At 41.2% G+C, this 19,536-nt stretch overlaps 1 protein-coding gene across 1 annotated transcript; it reads right to left on the reverse strand.

Annotated features, from left to right (window-relative positions):
• Positions 1-578: 578 nt before the first annotated feature.
• Positions 579-10,599, reverse strand: LOC119735364. Its single transcript, XM_038209064.1, has 11 exons — positions 10,422-10,599; positions 8,937-9,272; positions 7,778-8,086; positions 6,687-7,010; positions 5,406-5,687; positions 4,870-4,890; positions 4,232-4,477; positions 3,428-3,610; positions 2,559-2,604; positions 2,124-2,185; positions 579-1,903 (listed from the first exon to the last, which is right to left on the reverse strand). The coding sequence occupies exons 1-11, from the start codon at positions 10,492-10,494 to the stop codon at positions 1,743-1,745; spliced, it is 2,043 nt and encodes a 680-aa protein (XP_038064992.1). The 5' UTR covers positions 10,495-10,599; the 3' UTR covers positions 579-1,742.
• Between the last annotated feature and the right edge of the window lie 8,937 nt (positions 10,600-19,536).

Here is a 19,536-nt window from a genome sequence, read left to right on the forward strand (position 1 = left end):
GGAAGCGTGCAAAGAGCGAATTGTTTGCGGATTCGTTTTTAATGGCCTCATAAAATTGGGCGCCATCAAAAGAGGGCGCGTTCTTACCACTTTTGAGAGCCCAGTTGATGGGACATACACCGTGTGCGTACTGTACTGGTTCGTGCGCGAAGTACGCCCAACTTCCCGAATGTACCAAAGCTACTTGTTTGAATTTAACTTACTATGCCATGGTCTACTAGACTCATCCCGGCCCCCAATAACTTTGGATCATTCGACGTACGCAGTGGATGGACCTGGAACCAGTTTAGGTCTTCCGCAACTCTCCTTCTTTCGGCCGTTGAAGGAGTACTTATGCATGGAGCCCATAGACCCTGTGTATGGCGCGTTCCCTTTATTACAAAGGACAGTTTTGGTCATTAAATTTAATTTACATTGATAGTCCAGTGATAGTCTATTGATAGTCCAATGTGATTTTCGATGCAAATATTCTTTACTGGGCGCGACACATGTGCGTCGTTTGACTGTCGGTTCTTTGCCTTGGGTCTAGCAGTAGATGCGAGGGCAGTTTTTTTTTTGAAAATAGAGAGACGCACATGAGACAATCATGAGACTGACGTATTCTATATTTTGTTCAAAAATATACAAATCAAAATACGTTACCAAATTTATACATGGATAAAAAACAGACGTGAAATTTGCAAATTGTATAACTTTGAATGACTGTACCCTTATGGTCAACCTTAAAAAAAAAGCCAGAACAAATACTTCTCTGATTTCTTTTCAACAGCCTCAAAACCTTGCAACTTTACAACTAAGCATTTTTTGTTTTTAATTGGGGACATCATGATAACATAAAAGTCACCATCACAATTGTGTAAATACACGCTGAATGTCCCAAAAGATAATGTAACCATTCATGACTTTCGAATAATGGGGCACCCTATTTCCGACGCCACTATCATGCGATTCTGGGGGTTGTGTAAATTGGTGACTGTGAAAAAAAGTCTCATAGCGCTACGGACACTGCGCGAGCTGAGTTAGACATGGAATGAGGTCCAATTATGTCACAATAAAATACAGTGTTAATTTCCCCCACCGTTTTCACTCGTATCATGCCCCAAATTTGAAACTTTTTCTATCCCATTTTAGTTTTTCTTCATTAAATATTAGCTCATTTTTTTCGCAATGGTTCTGATAACATTCAAGCTGTTATCATCGTGAATGATTTTTGTGTAACTTTGTCTGCTGTTCTACTTTTGCTTTTGTCACGCTTAGGTTTGTTAAATCTAATTATTTGAAATAATTGTTTTGAATGTACTTAATACAGTAACAATATTGCTTTCACAGAAATTATTGCTTACAGTCGTTTATTATTGTCACGTTAAGCAAGCGTACTTGCATATTATATTTATTTTGCATTTTAATCTACGTGCTTTCCCTTGAATTGATGGAAATAAAATATATAGATAAATATAGCAATTTTGTTACAACACTGCCAAAATTAGGAGTAAAGGTTTATTGTGAATTTTAAAGCCCACGATGTATTCACTGAATAATTCTTTTGCATTTGTGAAATACTAGAAGCGCAAAGCTTGCAGCTCGGGATACACTGAATTGCAAACAGATATGAACTTTCCCAAAACGTATTTTGAAAAAAAAATTGAAGTAAAAAACACAGTGCAAATGGCACACACCCGCTTCCCACATTTATCATTTAAAAAACATGAATCAGTAGAAAAATGAAATGTGATCGTCTCTTGTCACTCATCGTCATCCTGTTCTTGAGACTCTCCATCCTCCTCCACTCCTCCTCCTTTTCCTTCTCCTAGTCCTACTATAGTGACCGCCTCAAAATCATCTTCTTGCTCTTCGTACGTCGGAGGTGGGTCCAGCTCAGTATCCCCATCGTTCTCTTCTATTTCTAAACCGAGAAAGGAGACAACAACTGAAATAAGTCCGCGGCTACTTCTTTCAATCCCTTGGCTTTAATTTACAGACGCGGTGGTGAGGCATTCAAATGTAAGCTTACATCTCATGAATTAAAGTCGATGCTGAGAAAGCTTAGGACAAAATAATTTGACCAGTAATAGGTCGTTAAAGTACTACATTTCCACATATTTAACCGAGGATTTCTACCTTACCTAATGCATCTTCGTAGTCTGGTGGAAATTCGATGGCACTTTCATTGTACACAAACGACCTTCTGTGTAATCAAAACGAGAGAGAGAAAACGTGCATATGAGTTGTAAGGGTCATTCTAATATCCATTACAAAGTAAATGGGAGAAATAATTGTTCTCAAAGGGTTTATACATGTACGTTTGATTCACCTTGTTTATACTAAAATACTAGAATTGTTTGGCTGAAGCTAATTGATACCAGTACAGTATTGTCTTCACAGCGTCTCCATGCAGTTACAATGCGTACGACTGGATAACGCGATACAATATTTATAAACTGCTACAAAACAAACACATTAATATTATAATGTGGTCAAAATGTAAACACCAGGTTTTACAGTGTATGGCCTGTCCAAGGCCGTCTGGCTATATTTCCGATAGCGTGACATTTACTTACGTGTTAGGCAGAACAACTGAAACAGTTCTGGCAATTGGTGGCAAGTCTGCAAGAAACATAAAGAAAATGTAATAATTATAGGCCTTGTTTTTGTTTTGTGGAAGATTAGGCCTATACAATGAGCAGTTGACGGCAAGACACTGAGATGTGCGCTAGGAAACAATTTGAACCTACGAGGCTCATTGATTTGCGTTTTGTTGTCCACATCGCGGGAGGGTGTGATTATTTGGCATGCAATTTACTGCCCCCAATAGACCTAAGACCTAATAACGTAATGGCTTTGTTTACACATGCGCTTGTATCATGATCGCCACATGAGACCAATAATTTGCCGAACTAGAACGAGTGAGAATGTTTGAATTATAGTGCACCTAAAATGAAACCCTTTTGTGGCTTTTTAGAATTGGAATGGAGCTTGAAGTAACGTTTAGTAAGGCCAAAAAAAAAGTCTCCGGTTTCTGGTATGGAGCTTGCCCAAAAAGTGGTGCGGCGACGCGACTTTTATTTTTTACCTGATTTTTTTGCTTCAAATGTCGGCTGATGACTGCAAATGGTGCCCGACTAAACTTAGTGCAAATATATGGGAGTCCAGAGAGGCAACATAAAGCTTATTCTCGACCATAACCCAATCTAAAAACACGTTAAAATTGTGCAGCAGCAGGATTCCAGTCAAACCAGTGAGTTTGGCGGTTTTTGAGACATCATCTTTCATTGAAAAAAAAAAAAAACTTTTTCAATTTGCCGACGCGCATGGCTACGGCGACGCGCGCGCATACCAGAAACCGGAGACTTTTTTTTGGCCTAATATCACTGCTCTACAGTATTTAAGCGTTGTCTGAATAGTGGGAGGTATTAGGGATGAAACTTACGTGGGGATGGAGCGGTTGTATGAGCCTGGTGCTCGACGGGACTATCACGTTTAAAGTAATGATAACAAGCTATGACTAAAGTCAGAAATGCCAACGTGCCAATTGTGGCTGCAACGAAGATCACGGTGTCATCTCGTGGGGCTGATGACGGCGCGTCGGTAGGCGATATGGTGGCAAGGGAACCTGTAGATAAGAATCGTAGCAGACTTTAAGTACGGTACAAGGCTGTGTAAAATCATCACAAGTCTATGTATAGGACTTGGTAGAGGTTAAAGAGGTAGGTCTCTGATCAGAGGATCCAAAGGCGTTAACTGCGAGCTACATCTCCCTATAGTGTGTCGAATGTGTTCTTTGAAGAGCCGGGGGCCGCCCGATAGTCCGAAGGTCTGCAAGTCCGAAGGTTCTTTAGTCCAAAGGTTTCATAGTCCGAATGCACCTAATTTCCACAAGAGGGAGTTCGTTAATCCGAAAATGAAATAAGGTTCGTTAGTCCGAACATTTGATGCAATAGGTTCGATAATCCAAAGGTTCATTTATCCGAAGGTTCAATAGTCCGAATTAAGAATAAGGTTATTATTTTTAAATTAATTTGCAGTTATTAAACGCTTTGAAAATCGGACCTCGTAACAACACGAATGTCATCTCTTGTAGTTGGCACTTTCTTGTATCTAGCTCTCGCACTGTCCGCGGCTCAGGGCATGTCCAATTACTGCTCCCAGCCGAATGGAATTTTAAGAGGGTAAACCTAAAGGGTATAAACCGAATTTCCATCTCTTTGTTTACCATTTTGGTATCTGCACTTACCTGTTTGGGCCAAAGTGGCCCTGCTACACCTGTCTGCCCGACAGTAACGAGACTGGATTCTCTCGTATGACCGAATGCTGTACACGTTGACTACAGTGTCGTGCTGCACGCATTGGAGCCCACTGATGTCGTGCACGTCTTCCAAAATCCAACCCTGGACACGCACACAGGTGTCAGGGTCGCCATCGTCTGGTATACCGGAGATACGAATCCAGTACTGTTGGTAGCTATGTTCGACTACGATATCTGTAGGAGAAACAGAGGCAGATGCTTTGAGCGTACTGGCCATTTTCAAGATATGATTCTGCTTAAATTCTTGGAAATTCTTCTCTTACCTAATTGTTAAGCCCACTTAAAAAAATGGCGGGAGAGGCCGGCCTCTCCACACAAAGCGGCCGGTAAAGTAAATACACGCCCTCTAGTTTTAAGGTTCTATGATCGACGCTTACTTTGAGGAAAATGAACTGTCATGTGGTGCTCAGCTAACTTTTCATCATTCAGATTAATCGCTGCTTTTGTGAAGCTGCATCTTTGTAAGAACATAACGAAGGGTAAGAAAAGGAAAGTAGAAGGTAATTTAGGATGAGGTAAATGATAACTAAATGAGATAACACACAGCGTCATGCGTCTGTACTTACGTAAATTTTGTGGCGTATCCGCTAAAATTTCACGAGGAGGAAAAGGGAAAAAATGGAAGATTAATGTCAAAAGATTTCAAAAGATCCCTGTAAGACCAATAGACATCATTATGATATTCAGAAATAAGACTCCGTGGAATTTGTGATGTCAATACATAAAACCCACTTCTGTCATTGGAAGAAGATTGTTCACTTATGTAAACCTTGCGTACATAATTATATGATGCTTTCAGCAACAATCAACTGAGCGCATCGAGGTATAATGCAATTTATGGTCATCCTGGTGTCCGCGTTGCTGAGTAAAGAGGTAAATATTGGTGGAGTGTCTCATTCAAGGCTTGCTTTCAGAAAAGTAATGATTTTGCATATGTCATTTTTTTATCAGCGTGAATACATGCGCTTCAAACAAAGCCAAAGCACGGATTCGGTCCAACGTTGTACCTGCTGCCTCCGCAGAAGAGGCTAATAGACCCCAAACAAGATAGAAGAAAACAGACAAGATAAAAGAATGAGGACAACAATAAAACAAATCTCACGTAGCGTTCTTGCCGCGATGGCTGCAGCTTGTCCTGGACCGATGGAGTTTTGGGGGAAGACCGACAGCTCGTATGACGTGTCCGGCCTCAGGCCACTGATTACCCTAGAGTGACCACGGCCAACGTGCACGTTCTTAAACCCTCCTTCTACATCACCACTAATTTGCAGGTAGAAATCCTGCGTCTCGCCCCCGTCATAGCCTGGCATCCATCGCAGTGCGATTGCCGACTCGGTGGTTTCGGCGACTATTATTTCCAGGTCGGTCGGCGCCAACGGTTTACCTGAAATTATAGTATTCCGACATTTTTATCGAATAAAGTCTTTGTGATCTCACAAATACCTGCAAACAATTCAGCCATCGGACTTCAACCAATCAGTTTGGAAATGTTTGCTCAACACTGGTAGGAAATCGCTGTATTGTTGAATAATTATGGTAACAATTGACCAACAATTGGGAAGAATTTACCCGAATGCCGGAAGTTGGTATGTTGACAAACATACCGGGCAATTCCAACCCATTTACCAAACATTTTCCCAGTGAGTACATATTGCACGATTTTTGTTTGTTTACCGCTTCTTGATGAGGAACTTGTGTGCCTAGTCTGAATTCAAGTACTTTTCATAGGCGTAGCCAGCGGCGGGGGGGGGGGTATTTACCCTCTACCCCCAATATTTTGTAAACACTGCCTTTTTCCATTCATATGCCCTTTTTTCAACGGACTTACCCCCCAATAATTTGTAAAGAATGCCCTTTTTTTACGAAGTGCCTCTTTTTCTGAACTAGTGCCCTTTTAAAAATAGAAGTGGTGCCCTTTTGTGTCGTCTACCGTTTTGGGTGCCTTTTTCAAAATTTCGCACATGTATCCGGCCTAAAAAGCACCATATATTGGCCGTTTGTGTGCATAATTGTCGGTTTTGAACAGCGCCCCCATCGAAAGATAGTACCAGCCCCCCACCCCGCTTTTTGATTTTACGGAGGCCAAGTGTCCGGAGAAAAAAACCTGTCTACATTTCACAACGAATGTGCAAGTGCCCTTTTCACACAAATTTACCCCCCTCCCCCCCCCCCCCCAATAAAAATGACCGTGCTACGCCCCTGTTTCTTGAAAGTTGCCTCTTGTGAAAAATATACCAAACCTTTTCAATTTCAACGACAGGACAAATCGAGTGGTTTTGCGTAGTAAATGACTTCGGTTCCCCGGATCCAAAATAGGAACTTGAATTTAATTTGGAGCAGTAATATGTTGTAATGAGCGAAGTACCACTACATAGTTATATACCTGTTTCTTTCAACTGGACTTGAAGCTGTTCAGACATTCCATTGTTGTTGTGGGACTCGCACCTGTAGACTCCGTAGTCGACAGAGGTCACTACGGGATGGAGGACGAGACGGCTGCTGACGCTGTATCCAACAACCCCATCCCCCGTAATGGTATTTCCCACAGACATCCTCCTGTCTGTATTATTGGTTAACACCTCATTCGTCGGACCGTACCATGTTACCACAGGGAGGGGATTCCCGTCGACGATGCATTCCAAGACAGCCGTGTAGCCCTCGTTCGCTCCAATCCAAGCCCTGTCTTTGTTGGTAATGTCGGGGCCATCTGTGGGCGAAAATTTACGCAAGAAGCTTCTGAGTGTTGAAAATGTGAAAGTAAACGTTGCTCGCCTAAATGCATCAGCTTACAGTCAGTGTAAATTGATGATTGACCATAGCTTGGGGAAAAATACATTCAAAATGAAATACGATTTACCACGAAGCAAGGGCCATTTGTACGGTTGGTTGACAGAGCGGCAACCCCGGCAAACTTCGGCCATCTGGATGCGTATCAGGTAAAAGCTTATTAAAACTACAAGTCAATTTTTTTGCAAGCGCACTCCTAACTTTGTTACCTATTACCTATCGCAATACAGATCACTGAGCTACAGTCGGGCCTACACGCATGTCATTGCCACAGTAAGCCTATCATTGTTTTATACATATCCTCGTCGGCTAAGCAAAATATTGTTTCTTTGTAACTGTCCCGCCCTAAACCGTGTCTCGGATACCGATTACCTATGCATTCGGGCGTTCCATTTGTAATTATAGAGCTTTAAAAAAATTGTTTTGCCTTTCAAACTTTACAATGTAATTGAATCTTCAAAAGGCAATTGGTTGAGTCAACATTCAATTATGTCTGAGATGACGACAAAATGTTCTTTGTAATCTAATAAATTTGTACGAAGGCAAGGAGGATGATTACACTTTCAGAAGATTATCTGCAAGAAAATGCATGCACCCAGGCAACAACATGTACCTTGCAAAAGCTGTTGGAGAATTATTTTATACCCAAAACCTACATAAACTATTCCAGAAACAGTTTCCACTTACAATGAACAATTACGGAAATCGCTGCAGACAAGGTCGGTGTCCAGTCTAACCAGGGATTCCAAAAGGTGTAGCCAGCGCACCGGTACCAGCCAGTCTGGTTCCGGGCGATTTTGGGCAGGACCAGTGTGCTATTGTTTGGCGTGTATGTCGGTTCACCTAGACTGACCAAGCTATCTGGCTCGAAACCGCTCCGCCATTCGATCCATCCGCTGAATGTGGGATTGGCGTCTGGAATACAGGCTAGCACGACGTCGTCTCCTTCTTGGAAGGGGCTCGGTTTCGACTGGGTTAAGGAAAACTCCGCTGGATCTAAAAAGATACAAATAACTCATTGGCTGAAGGGTTCATATTTTTTAACGTATGAAACAGCAGAGAGAAAAAAGTCGATTTCTCACAGGTCTCACTCGATGATCGAACACTTTTTTTGCAGGTATTGAGTTAAAGAAACTGATAACAATACGTAATGGACATTTTTTGCTGTGAAAATAAAAGGTACATTCACTACTTTTTGTGCATTTCATTTTGTTTGAAGCAACAGAATTGCCACAATTCTTAAGAAAGGTGCCTGACTGATTATATACTTGTTGATGTTTCAGCTCAGAGGACCATACATTTTGAGAAAACAGGAAAAACGTTCGAACAAGTCTTAAGGTCTGACATTCTAGCAATATTTGTTTCCTTTCAAATGATACATTTCAGGCGGAATGTTTTCACTGTACCTCTTGGCTGTCCTTGGACTAGCACAAGCAGTGGCGTAAGTTTGTGCCGGCAAAAGGGGGTGGGGGAATGACCAAAATACAAAAATTGCCCGGCCGTGAAAAACTGTAAAGCGTGGGGGAGGGGGGGGGGGGGCTGGACACCACATTACACTAGGGTCGCTCTTCAGGATATAGATTTATATCAATATGTATACTCTTGCTTTAAATACATTAAAACGCCTTTGTACTTTGTTTCTCTACTTGTCAGTGTTATTGAATACATTTTTTGTTGTTGGGATGTTCGAAACATACCGCGAAAACCGCATTTTTTTGTTTCTTATCACGAAAAAGTGGGGGCGGGGTTGATTCAATAGCCCACCCCCGGTCAAACAAGCGGGAGATATACACCCCCATCTCCCGGGATTTACGCCCCTGAGCACAAGTAATAACCATTAACTTACACAACACGTCCAGCCGACAGCTCGCACAGACATTCCCTCTACAATTCGTCTCATTGTCGGCAGAGGCACCACAGCATTCAAACACGGTGTCGTTCTTTGACGTGATAACAAAGTTCAAATGCGAAACCGTCATATGCAAGTTCTGTCCGTCGGGCGAGTTCGAAATCTGGTGTTTCGTGTTCTGCTCGACACCCCCGACAAACCACGTCAGGTTTGTCGACATGGAACTAGAGTGCGACACGCACTCTGCGACATATTGCGAGTTCAATTCTCCTTGCATTATTCCGTTGCTGCACGTTATGTTGCCGGGGCTGATAAACACATAACTTTGACAATCTGGCGCAAGAGTCAAACAAAATAGTGCATTAATGAGTTTTCAGTTATAATTTGCATTTCGATAGAGTTCCACAACCATTTATATAGGATATCAATTGAAAAAAAACACACAACTTATGTACTGTCTTAATTTCAGGTTATTAAAATGGAAAACGCTCAGACGACAGAGAAAATATGTCAGGAAATATGGTCAATTGTTTGCGTTTTTTCATCATTAGGGGCCGTCTAATTCAGACGGTTTAGGCCTAGTCGCCTTCTAACTTTGTGATAATTTATGTCATGTGAATCTGAGTTTGGCATAGCGTACTGCAATATAGAGAGTCAAACTTGTTACACTTTTTTTTTTAGATTGTGTCCTCTGTTAATTTCGGTCGACATCTCCAAGTGATGACGACTTCTTATAGTAAACAACGCATGGTAAGTTTTAAGCTATAACCTGACTGATCCTTTGAAGGTGAACCATTCAATTGAGACGCCCCGAAAACCACTGTTCTCATCCTTTCCTTATTTGATTCTCACAAAATACGCAACCTCAATTCCAGGGTTTTCAGCAGTGCTTTTTGACATCCGAAGAGGCGTGGGCGGGGTTACATCCGCTGTTAAAAATAGTTTTATTTGCATACCAGTTTTCATCGTTTTTTATGTGATGCAATTCAGCACTCTATAGACTCGTAAAACTATAGACTTATAAATCAGCAGCGACAGTAACTTCAGCGAAAGGAATGACAACATAAGATCAACGAATAGGCCTACAGCTACTGCAGCAGTATCAGCATTAAAACTGCATCATACGTAGCAACAGCCTCAGCATATAGTAAACTATCAACGACACTGTTAACGCTATCAACAGCAACAAGATGCAAAAAGAAGCAACTTCAACCCAAGAGTAAATTGGGAAGGTAAGGAGTATCGCCAGCCCCAATGTCGACAGCAGTAGTATTTATTTTCAAAACGTCAGCAACAGAAGGCCCAGACAACTGCAGTTCAAAAGCTTACCAGCAATGATATAATTTTGTAAACAGCTGGTTATTACATAAGCCCGACTCAATCCAAATACATGTATTATGCGGCCCTCAAACATGAACATCATTTACTGAAATATAATTACCCAGCAGTTAACATGCATATCCCCCTATTTTTTATACCTACCTTCTGCAGACGACCGTACATAAATCTGCAATATTCCTAGTACCAGTGTCGTGTAACGACTTAACTTCGCCATTTTTTTAGAGGTTCAATGCCACACGCACACCCTCGGCCATCAATGCTTACAATGTTTGTGTAGAGTTTGGACTCTGGGTCATGCATGCAGCTTGCATGCATGGCAATACCTATACGTCACCAGCTCAGTGTGTAGTATTGTGTCGTGATGTGAACGTGACTTTCGACCCGGTATGCAGCTCGGGTTTACTGATGCGTTTGTTGGTGTTTAGATACTACATGTAGATTGTTGGTACAGCGTTTGACCTTAAAAAGAATTTCTGTTTGCCAAACTCGTGTTATTGAACTGTACTACCAATCGTTCCGAAAAGGAGAATAGTTGCTATTTCTGCAGTGCCTGCGTGTCATGGGGTGATTTGAGGCAGCGCTTTTGTTATGCATTGACCTCTGCACAATGCTTGACGAAAGCTGCTATAATTACAAGGTTTGATTTTATTTGTTTGTTATTTAAATGGTCAGCTCCTTTCATAATAATAATTAGAGATAGCCCCATAGATAAACACCGGTAAACCGTTCTCAAGGTTATCCTGAGCTTCATACGATCTGGAATCAAGAAACTTATTGTAGTCACGTGTGCTTATTCTGGTATATCAGCACCGAATGGGGGCGCTCTGTTAAGGATAATACTCGAGGAGCGCGCCGTTCGTGGATGAGAAACCCGAGGGCTATTCATCACCCCGAACGCAAGGGCGGATCCAGGGGGGGGGGGTCAAAGGGGCCATGCCCCCCCCCCCAAAAAAAACCCCCCAAATCATTTGTTTTTTTGTATGTGACGTCGCAATAAAGGCAGGCAATGAGTACACCGTCATCTTTTCCTCAAAAAACATTGGTTAAAGTGGTCAGAAATTGCCTCAGATCGCACTACAGAGCATCTAGAATCCCAAAAATTTGCGGGGCCCTTAAGCGGGCCCCGAACCCCACGCCGTAATTTTGTTTACCCATTTTTTGGGGGGACAATTTTTTTTTGGCCCCCCAAAAATTGTGTTCTGGATCCGCCCTTGCCCGAACGTCGCCTTGGTCAAGGCGTTCGTCATTTTTCGTCCGTACGTGGTAAACGATCGGCAGCATATCCTCGCTATGCAGTGCATTAAAAATACAGCGCGAACAGATATGTTCCTAATTCAAATTCGAAACTAATGAGAAAGTAACATGCCGTTGGTCGTTCTTTGTGCAAGTATATACAGTCTCATTGGAAATCTAATAAAAACCTGAAGCATTTTGTTTTTAATTGACAGACTATGATGGAACCTTTGCCTTAATGTACAACCAAAGGTCTCACAGATCCTGCTGACAGTGTTCTGGTTTAGGCATGCGGTAGCCAGACTGGACATCCTGCTTCACCTCTGAAGAAGAACTTGCTAAGTTCGCAACGTCAGGCCACATTAATTTTAAGATTTAGTTCTTATTCCGACAGTAATATATTTTAAAGCATATTCATTCCAACAAACACCTCGGTACCGAAATCTGCATCTCGGCAAAAGAGATTGTTAAATAATAACGCGATATATTAAGGCGCACGCCGTTGTTCGTGCTCCGTAATTCTGATTACGCCCCCTGTTGTGAAAGTGGACCGAAGTTGTTTTTCACGTTTGTGGGTTGGACGGCGACACGTTGCTGCGTGCAAAAAGATACGGCCACCCGAGAAAGTTGGTTGCCCGAATAGTGGGCAGCGCGAATTCGGGGCACTGGACGATGAAGTTTATTAACGTTTTGTGTTAACTTTGGGGCGATCAATATAATAAATGCAGCAGTTTTTGCGCAGAAGTATTTGCTTCATATATACAAGGTTGCCCCAACCGCCAGCCTTGAAAAAAGACTAGTAAATACTTGAAATCTGAAGCATTTACTCCTTTTTATTCATGTCAAGCCACGCACGCTCATGCAACTCTATTATCAAAGACAAGATTGAGAAAGAACAAAAATGTGGCGTGGTATACGGAATCCCATGTCAGTCATGCCAACTATCCTACATCGGGGGGACGGGAAGGAAGTTCGGCACGCGGTTCGAAGAACATAAGACCGAAGTAGAAAAGCTAACATCCGCAACCATGACGAAGGCTAGAAAAACAGTGGCTGCTTAATGCGCCGCAGCATCTTGCAAACCATTATAAAGGTGCTACATAATGGTTCTCATATTTCTCATGTACTTCATTTACCTGTCTCCAATAATAGACATAATTTCCAGCGCCTTGAGTACCTAATTGTTGGTAGATACGTGCGCTATATAAGACTTCGGTATTATTATTATTAACATCAAGAGTAGGGAAAGAGACAAAATTGGCCATAACAGAACACGCTAGAGACAACAATCACGTGGTGAATTGGGCAGATAGTGAAATTTTGCACAGGGAGGGCGACAAATTTAGACGTTGGATACGGGGAAGTCTATGGATAAGGAGACGATCGACGATCAACCTTAACAGAGATGAGGGAGGGTATGAACTGTCACACATAATGGCACCCCCTCATACCCCAAGTACCACCACGGGGGAGGACACACGCGGCCAGACCACCATCTAGTGGCCGCAACAGGAAACAGCACCACCAACCGACTGGTGGTGCTTCGTTCTGAGGATGACTAGTGAAATTAGTCAAAACGTAAACGAAACTACGTAAGTAATTGGCTGTGGATAGAAAATTCATTTACAAAGTTGAAATTTTACCAGCCTGATGAACTTCTTTCATGTAATGAGCACTGTATTGTTTGCAAACCAACTGTGCGCAAAATACTGAACATTATACTATTCATGAAAAAAAAGTAAGACTGCTGCAAACTGCTTACTGACTGGATGGACCTGAAATATATAAATCGAAAAATTAATGTGGCCTGACGTTGCGAACTTAGCAAGTCCTTCTTCAGAGGCTAAAACCATAATAGGAAATAGTTGAAGATGCTGTATACCGTAATGACGTTTAGTGACAGCAGATCGTCAAGTGTCAATCTGTGGTGTGTATGGATACATCCACGTTTACTTACTTTAAAACAAATTTTCAATTTTGCACCAATAGTTTTATTTTGCAGTTTATGGCAATGAATTATGCACTTCTACTTTATATGATTTTTATGATGTGAGGTTAAAATGTTGTGATGACTTCGTTTATTTTGCTTTCATAACATACAAGTGGTATAATAAAAAAATATATAATAATAATATATTTTAATAATGCTAAAATATCAATATTGTCCCAAGTTGATGTCTTTTCATTGTTATTAATATTACCCACTTTTGAGTTTCTACACAATTTGCACTGTAGTGCTTTCCTGGCCTTCAACCAAATGGCCTAGGTTCATATCTCATCAAATCCCACATGTAGATTGTGTTCCCATTCCTTTGTATGAGAACGTATCACGAGTACCTTATATTACACGATGCTTGTGGCTTAATTTGATGCACTGGCGGATTGGGGAAACGGGGGGGGGGGGGGGTAGAGAGAGAGCTCAGGAATCGCCCCCCCCCCGAAAGAAATTGCCTAATTTTCTTTAATACTAAACTAGATGATGTTATTTATTCAACCCCTCTTGAATTCGTAAATTATTATCTGGGGTTGAAGGAAATGCAATCTCTGTTATTAACAGCGCGGGCACATTCCATGCACTCAGTGGGTGATAGAAAACGAACACTTGGTGACGCTGTTCGTATCAACATTTATGCATACGCTCGTTGTTCGTCCCCATTTTAGTTTTGATTGCCACATGTTTTTGGATCAAGAGAGGGCTGGGCAATATCTAAAGTTGTCCAAAAGTGAAGAAGAATTTCCCCTTGGCATATTTTCCAAGCGTTTCTATCGACTTCGTTTTCCAGGAACGGAGGTTTTGACATTAATAATAATATGTAAAAAGAAACCAAATACATGTTTCACATCTCTTTACGCCTTTGAATGTTTTTTATCAGCTTATCAAGCAGTCATTGCATTCCCGTCAACACCGTCCATTAAACCCCCTGCTCCCCATCATCAATTCTCCAGCCTCGCTAGCTCGCCTGCTTCTCGGGAGGAGGAAAGTCAAGTTCATCTGTAAGTCGTAATCTTAAAACAAAAAGGGAAGGAAAGGCACAATAGAATTGTCAGAGCGCTGGTCCTGAATTTGCACGCCCATGTACATTAAAAAAAAACCTTCTAGCTTGATAAGCAATGACGACTACTTCAGGTTAAAATTGCAATTTTCATATTGCAATTGTTTATGCGTTGCTGGGCGTATTTTTTTTTGTAAGGGTTTCGTATCTAGGTCATGCCTCGATACAGGGCTAGGGCTCTTGCAGTTATTACAGGACGTACGCGTGAAGCGATGTATCATATCGATTCCTGTTCGATCGGTAACTGTGTAGGTTAACGTCTTCTGTCTAAAATTACAAAGCATTCCAGTTTGCATGCTAACTTAATAACTGGTTCGCTTCACGCCCCACATGTGATTTACTCCGAGTTTTAATATCTTGCAATTTCACCTCAATACTGGGCCCATGGGTGGCTGAAAGGTTTGAAAGGTTCATTGTTGAGCAGGTTTTCAACGTGTTCACAGAATTCAGGCTACACGAAGTGAAGCGGATCTGCCAATTTATCGCTTCCTGAGCATCTCCGACTTGCGGTCAAGGTTATCGTTTAATTTTTAGGCCAACCTTCTGCCTAGGCCCCTAACCGATTTCAGCCGCATGCAGAGACCACTACGCGCGCAATACCACGCATGCAAGCGCGGTCGAAGCAAAGCCCCGCCCACACGATGAATCTCAGCCAATCAAAAAGGTCTGGCTCCTCGCCAGAATCTATCTCTCCTCCCTGACTGGAAGACAATGACGTCAAAATTTGGTCTGCGAAGCTGCTGAGGCGCGAGCGTTGCGGTTTTATTTGTCCTCTGATGATCTTATTATCACTCAGTGCATCGATGAGGATGGACGGAGCAGTGGCGTTGGTTATGATGCTATTATCACTGACAGGTATAGGCTTAGAGTTCGTTCTTTGATTTGGTAATATTCAAAGTTACAAAAACCAATTCTAGTAAGCGATGCACAATAATTGTACATCAGTCATTCAAAATATAAGCCACAGTTCAGTTTAGTTCGCCAACAGATTTATGCAAAGATGAAAGATTACAGTTAAAGGAAGTTGAATTAAAGACCCCAAAATCAGCTCTGTCTCCATTCCAGGCCAGTCTTTAATGCGCTCTTATTCGTTTGCAAAACATTTCCAAAAATTCTTGAATTTTGGCTCTTCAACAATTTGCAACAAAACAAAAACAAACAAAAAACAGAACAGTCTCAGAAGAACAGTTTTTCTTATTATCACGATATTAATTTGTGATATTAATTCGTCTTCTTTCAAAGTGTTCTTGGATGGTGTGTCGAGCAAGGCGAGGGTGTGTTACTTCGGTCCCCCACCGGAACCTGATCCTGATAATCCGGATGACTGGATGAAGCAAGTCATGCAAGAGATACGGGAGCGTTGTCCGGGAGGGAGGGGACCCACGCCACCTGGTAAGTTTACGCTTCGGCCTACCAGACCACACGGTTACGGTGCAAATATAGCTAGCTGTGTTTCAAGGTTTACAACCACGTATAGGATTGTCTGCCAATACCCGGCAAAGTCTACCTTCCAGTTTCATGACGAATACCTTGCACAAAGTGAAGACATGACTGGTGTTTAAATTCCCCGCTGTGGTATTCCACCTGAAATGTTGTCGTTTGGAAGACAACATTCATCTGGTTCCAGGTTTTATACATGTAAATTGACAATTCTCAATTGAATTTGATGACGTCAAGGGTGAGATGTTTGGGGGAAGATAAATCCTTTCATTTGTTTCTTCGTTTACCACCAACAGTTGACTGTTTGAGCCCGGTGCCCCTGGGACTTGAAAACGGAACGATCCCTGATGATCACATCAGGGAGTCTAGTATTCTCGATGCCTTCTATGGTACAGGTGTAGAGGCGAGGCTGAACAGCGGTAAAGGGTGGATACCCACTTTGTAAGTATTATTTCACACTTTCAAACTGATAGGCCAGTTCTAAACGCCATTTCACTGCCGCGCAGAAGCCAAGCTTATATTAGTGAATGGAGCCCGGCAGCGATTTTTTCCCCCAAACGAGGTCGGACAATATCAAAAGAGGGCGCCCTCACTGCGTTATGAACAAGTTATATAATTATAGCAAGTATTTATAAATACCTAAGACAGATTACGCATTCCTATGGGTCGAGTATGGCACGCCAAAGCGGAATTTATTCAGCCCTGCACGGCAACTGCCAACATTATGAAATACATCACAACTTTTTTGAAAAGTATCTCAACATTGTAAAAAATATGTCAACATTGTAAACAATATTTCAACATTTCAAAAACGTATGTCAACATTAAAAAAATATATGTCAACATTTTAAAAAATATATGTCAACATTTCAAAAACGTATGTCAACATTTCAAAAACGTATGTCAACATTTAAAAAATACATGTCAACATTTCAAAAATATATGTCAACATTTCAAAAACGTATGTCAACATTTAAAAAATGTCAAGATTTAAAAAAAAATATGTCAACATTTAAAAAACTTATGTCAACATTAAAAAATATATGTCAACATTTAAAAAATATATGTCAACATTTAAAAAAAATATGTCAACATTTAAAAACAAATATTTGTTCTGATTAATTAACTAGGAATTACATGTCAACATTGCCAAAACTACCTACTACTTGTTGACAAATATATGTGTCAACCCATCCTGCGACAAAGTTCACCTAAAATACGTGTCAAAATTTCGTCCAAAAATATGTGTCAACACTACCCGATGAAAAATATATGCCAACATTCACGTGACCGCCACGACGGAGTACATGCGCGAAGTATGCTGCGCTAGCACCGGGTGTCACGGTCTCACTTCTCCGGCGTGCTGGATTCTCCGGGTGAATGCGGCGGATAATTGAGCACGTTACAGTGCACGTTACATGAGCACGATACATGCTCATGTGTCCGCTGTGCTTACTTTTCCTCGGGCGGTGCTATGGAGTCTACCAAGTCCACCCAAGAGGGTGCAGTGAACTAATTCAAGTGAGAATCTCTACTCGAGCTGATTAGCATAAAAAGTGACCCCACAGTTTCTTTTGAAAACGGAGACCGTTTGGCTTTAAGAAAACCCGGTGGAATTGTGTAAATATAGCCAAGGATCAACTCCCTGGTTTTTGGGCTTCCGTCTGAGGGCAGGCTTGATAAAGTTACGGTTGAAAAATGGGTCCTATTTGCCTGAGAAAGTAGAAGGATGCCACTTGTAAAACGGCTACATGCAGGCTTGGGAACTATCACTTTTCGGGAGGTGATTTTGTTTTGGTGTGAATATTTAAAAATGTAATCGGCTAATCTACCCAAAATTGAAAAGAAATGAAACAATGAAGTACAAGACAATAATTTAATTTTTGTTTGAGAAATCCCAGTGATGTCGGCTTGCATGTTGTTTGGCCCTGAACTTTGTTGATTTTACACTGTTTTCAATGGGGCTTGAATTGGTTCAGTGCACCCCTAAGGGAATATTTGGAACCAGACTAAAGCTGCTGCAACCTCATTCCGCCGAGAGCTAGAGTTAATCGAACTCATTGGTCCGTGAATCTTGATAAAGCTTGTATTCATAGATTTTTAAAATGTTGACATATTTTTTTTTGAATGTTGACATATTTTTTAAAAATATTGACATATATTTTTTAAATGTTGACATAAGTTTTTGAAATGTTCACATATATTTTTTAAAATGTTGACATATATTTTTCAAATGTTGACATACGTTTTTGAAATGTTGACATATATTTTTTAAATTGTTGACATATATTTTTTAAATGTTGACATAAGTTTTTGAAATGTTGACATATATTTTTTAAAATGTTGACATATATTTTTTAAATGTTGACATATTTTGTACAATGTTGACATATTTTTTAAAATGTTGACATACTTTTTTAAAATGTTGACATATATTTTACAATGTTGACATACTTTTCAAAAAAGTTGTGATGTATTTCATAATGTTGGCAGTTGCCGTGCAGGGTTGAATTAATTCCGCTTTGGCGTGCCATAGTCGAGAGCCCGTCACGTGGCCGGTCTTAAACGGATGATAAAGACATGGCTGGCTGGTCTTAAACACTTTTCCAATGTCACATGAAATTTGGACTCCCACGAAATCCGGTGCCTTTTAACGTTTCATTGGTTGAACGTTCACCTTCCTCACGTATGCATGCGCAATGTACTACAAGTGAATTAGTATTTCATGGTCCAAAATTCTCACTACACCAGCCCAGCTGCGTTTTGCGCGACATCGCGCAGAACGCGCGACCATAAAGGTGAAATGCGCGACGCGCACGCCATTGTGGAGGGGCGTTCCAATATAGTCAGAGGAGTGTTTCGTAAAACATGAAGTAAAATTGTTGGACAAAATGGTTAACAACGTCTAGTTTTTTAACTTGTTTTGACTTTTGGACGGAAATGATTTGGGTTTTTTTACCAAAAAGGTATTTATGAATGGGAAAAAGTATGTGTTCCGTCGGTATTAAACACTCTGTTTAAAACTGGTGGGAGTCTGGATGGGTGATAACTACCCTCGGCTTCGCTTCGGGTAATTATCATCCATCCAGACTCACACCGGTTTTAAACAGAGCGTTTAATACCGACGGAACACACATTAATTCCCTTAATAATGGTGTTTAAATCACCGACGATTGGCAGCTGATTCGTGGACTGGTTGGAGGTAGCCCTACTTCTAATCAGAATGATCCGAGTTCGAACCCCAGTCAGCGTTTTTCTCTTCTTCTTATTTTATCTTTTTAATAACTGGAGTGAGGAAGGAACACTTTTCACAAAACGTAAGCCTATCTTGGCTTTTGTTGTGGAGAACAATGCATTAGATAAACACCGAGCTTATAGTCAAGCTAAATGCATCTGGAGTTCCTTGCCAATTTCAAAAGTATCCTTCAAGCTGTCCAATTCGCTTTCTGCGCCATCAAGTACGGTATAGGGCCTGCAAGTAAAAGGTCATGCGGTGTGCTTCCAGGACCCGTCTAGCTTTTCGACGGGTA

The sequence above is a fragment of the Patiria miniata genome, unplaced genomic scaffold, assembly GCF_015706575.1.
Source record: "Patiria miniata isolate m_02_andy unplaced genomic scaffold, ASM1570657v1 HiC_scaffold_29, whole genome shotgun sequence".
In the NCBI taxonomy this organism is placed as follows: domain Eukaryota; kingdom Metazoa; phylum Echinodermata; class Asteroidea; order Valvatida; family Asterinidae; genus Patiria; species Patiria miniata.

Coding starts and splice junctions, on each gene's coding strand:
- LOC119735364 (XM_038209064.1), bottom strand. CDS start 10,494: ATGGCGAAGTTAAGTCGTTACACGACACTGGTACTAGGAATATTGCAG. Junction 4,891..5,405: donor CATCGCGGCAAGAACGCTAC/GTGAGATTTGTT, acceptor GTGAAATTTTAG/CGGATACGCCACAAAATTTA. Junction 2,605..3,427: donor TACAACCGCTCCATCCCCAC/GTAAGTTTCATC, acceptor TGTTTCTTGCAG/ACTTGCCACCAATTGCCAGA.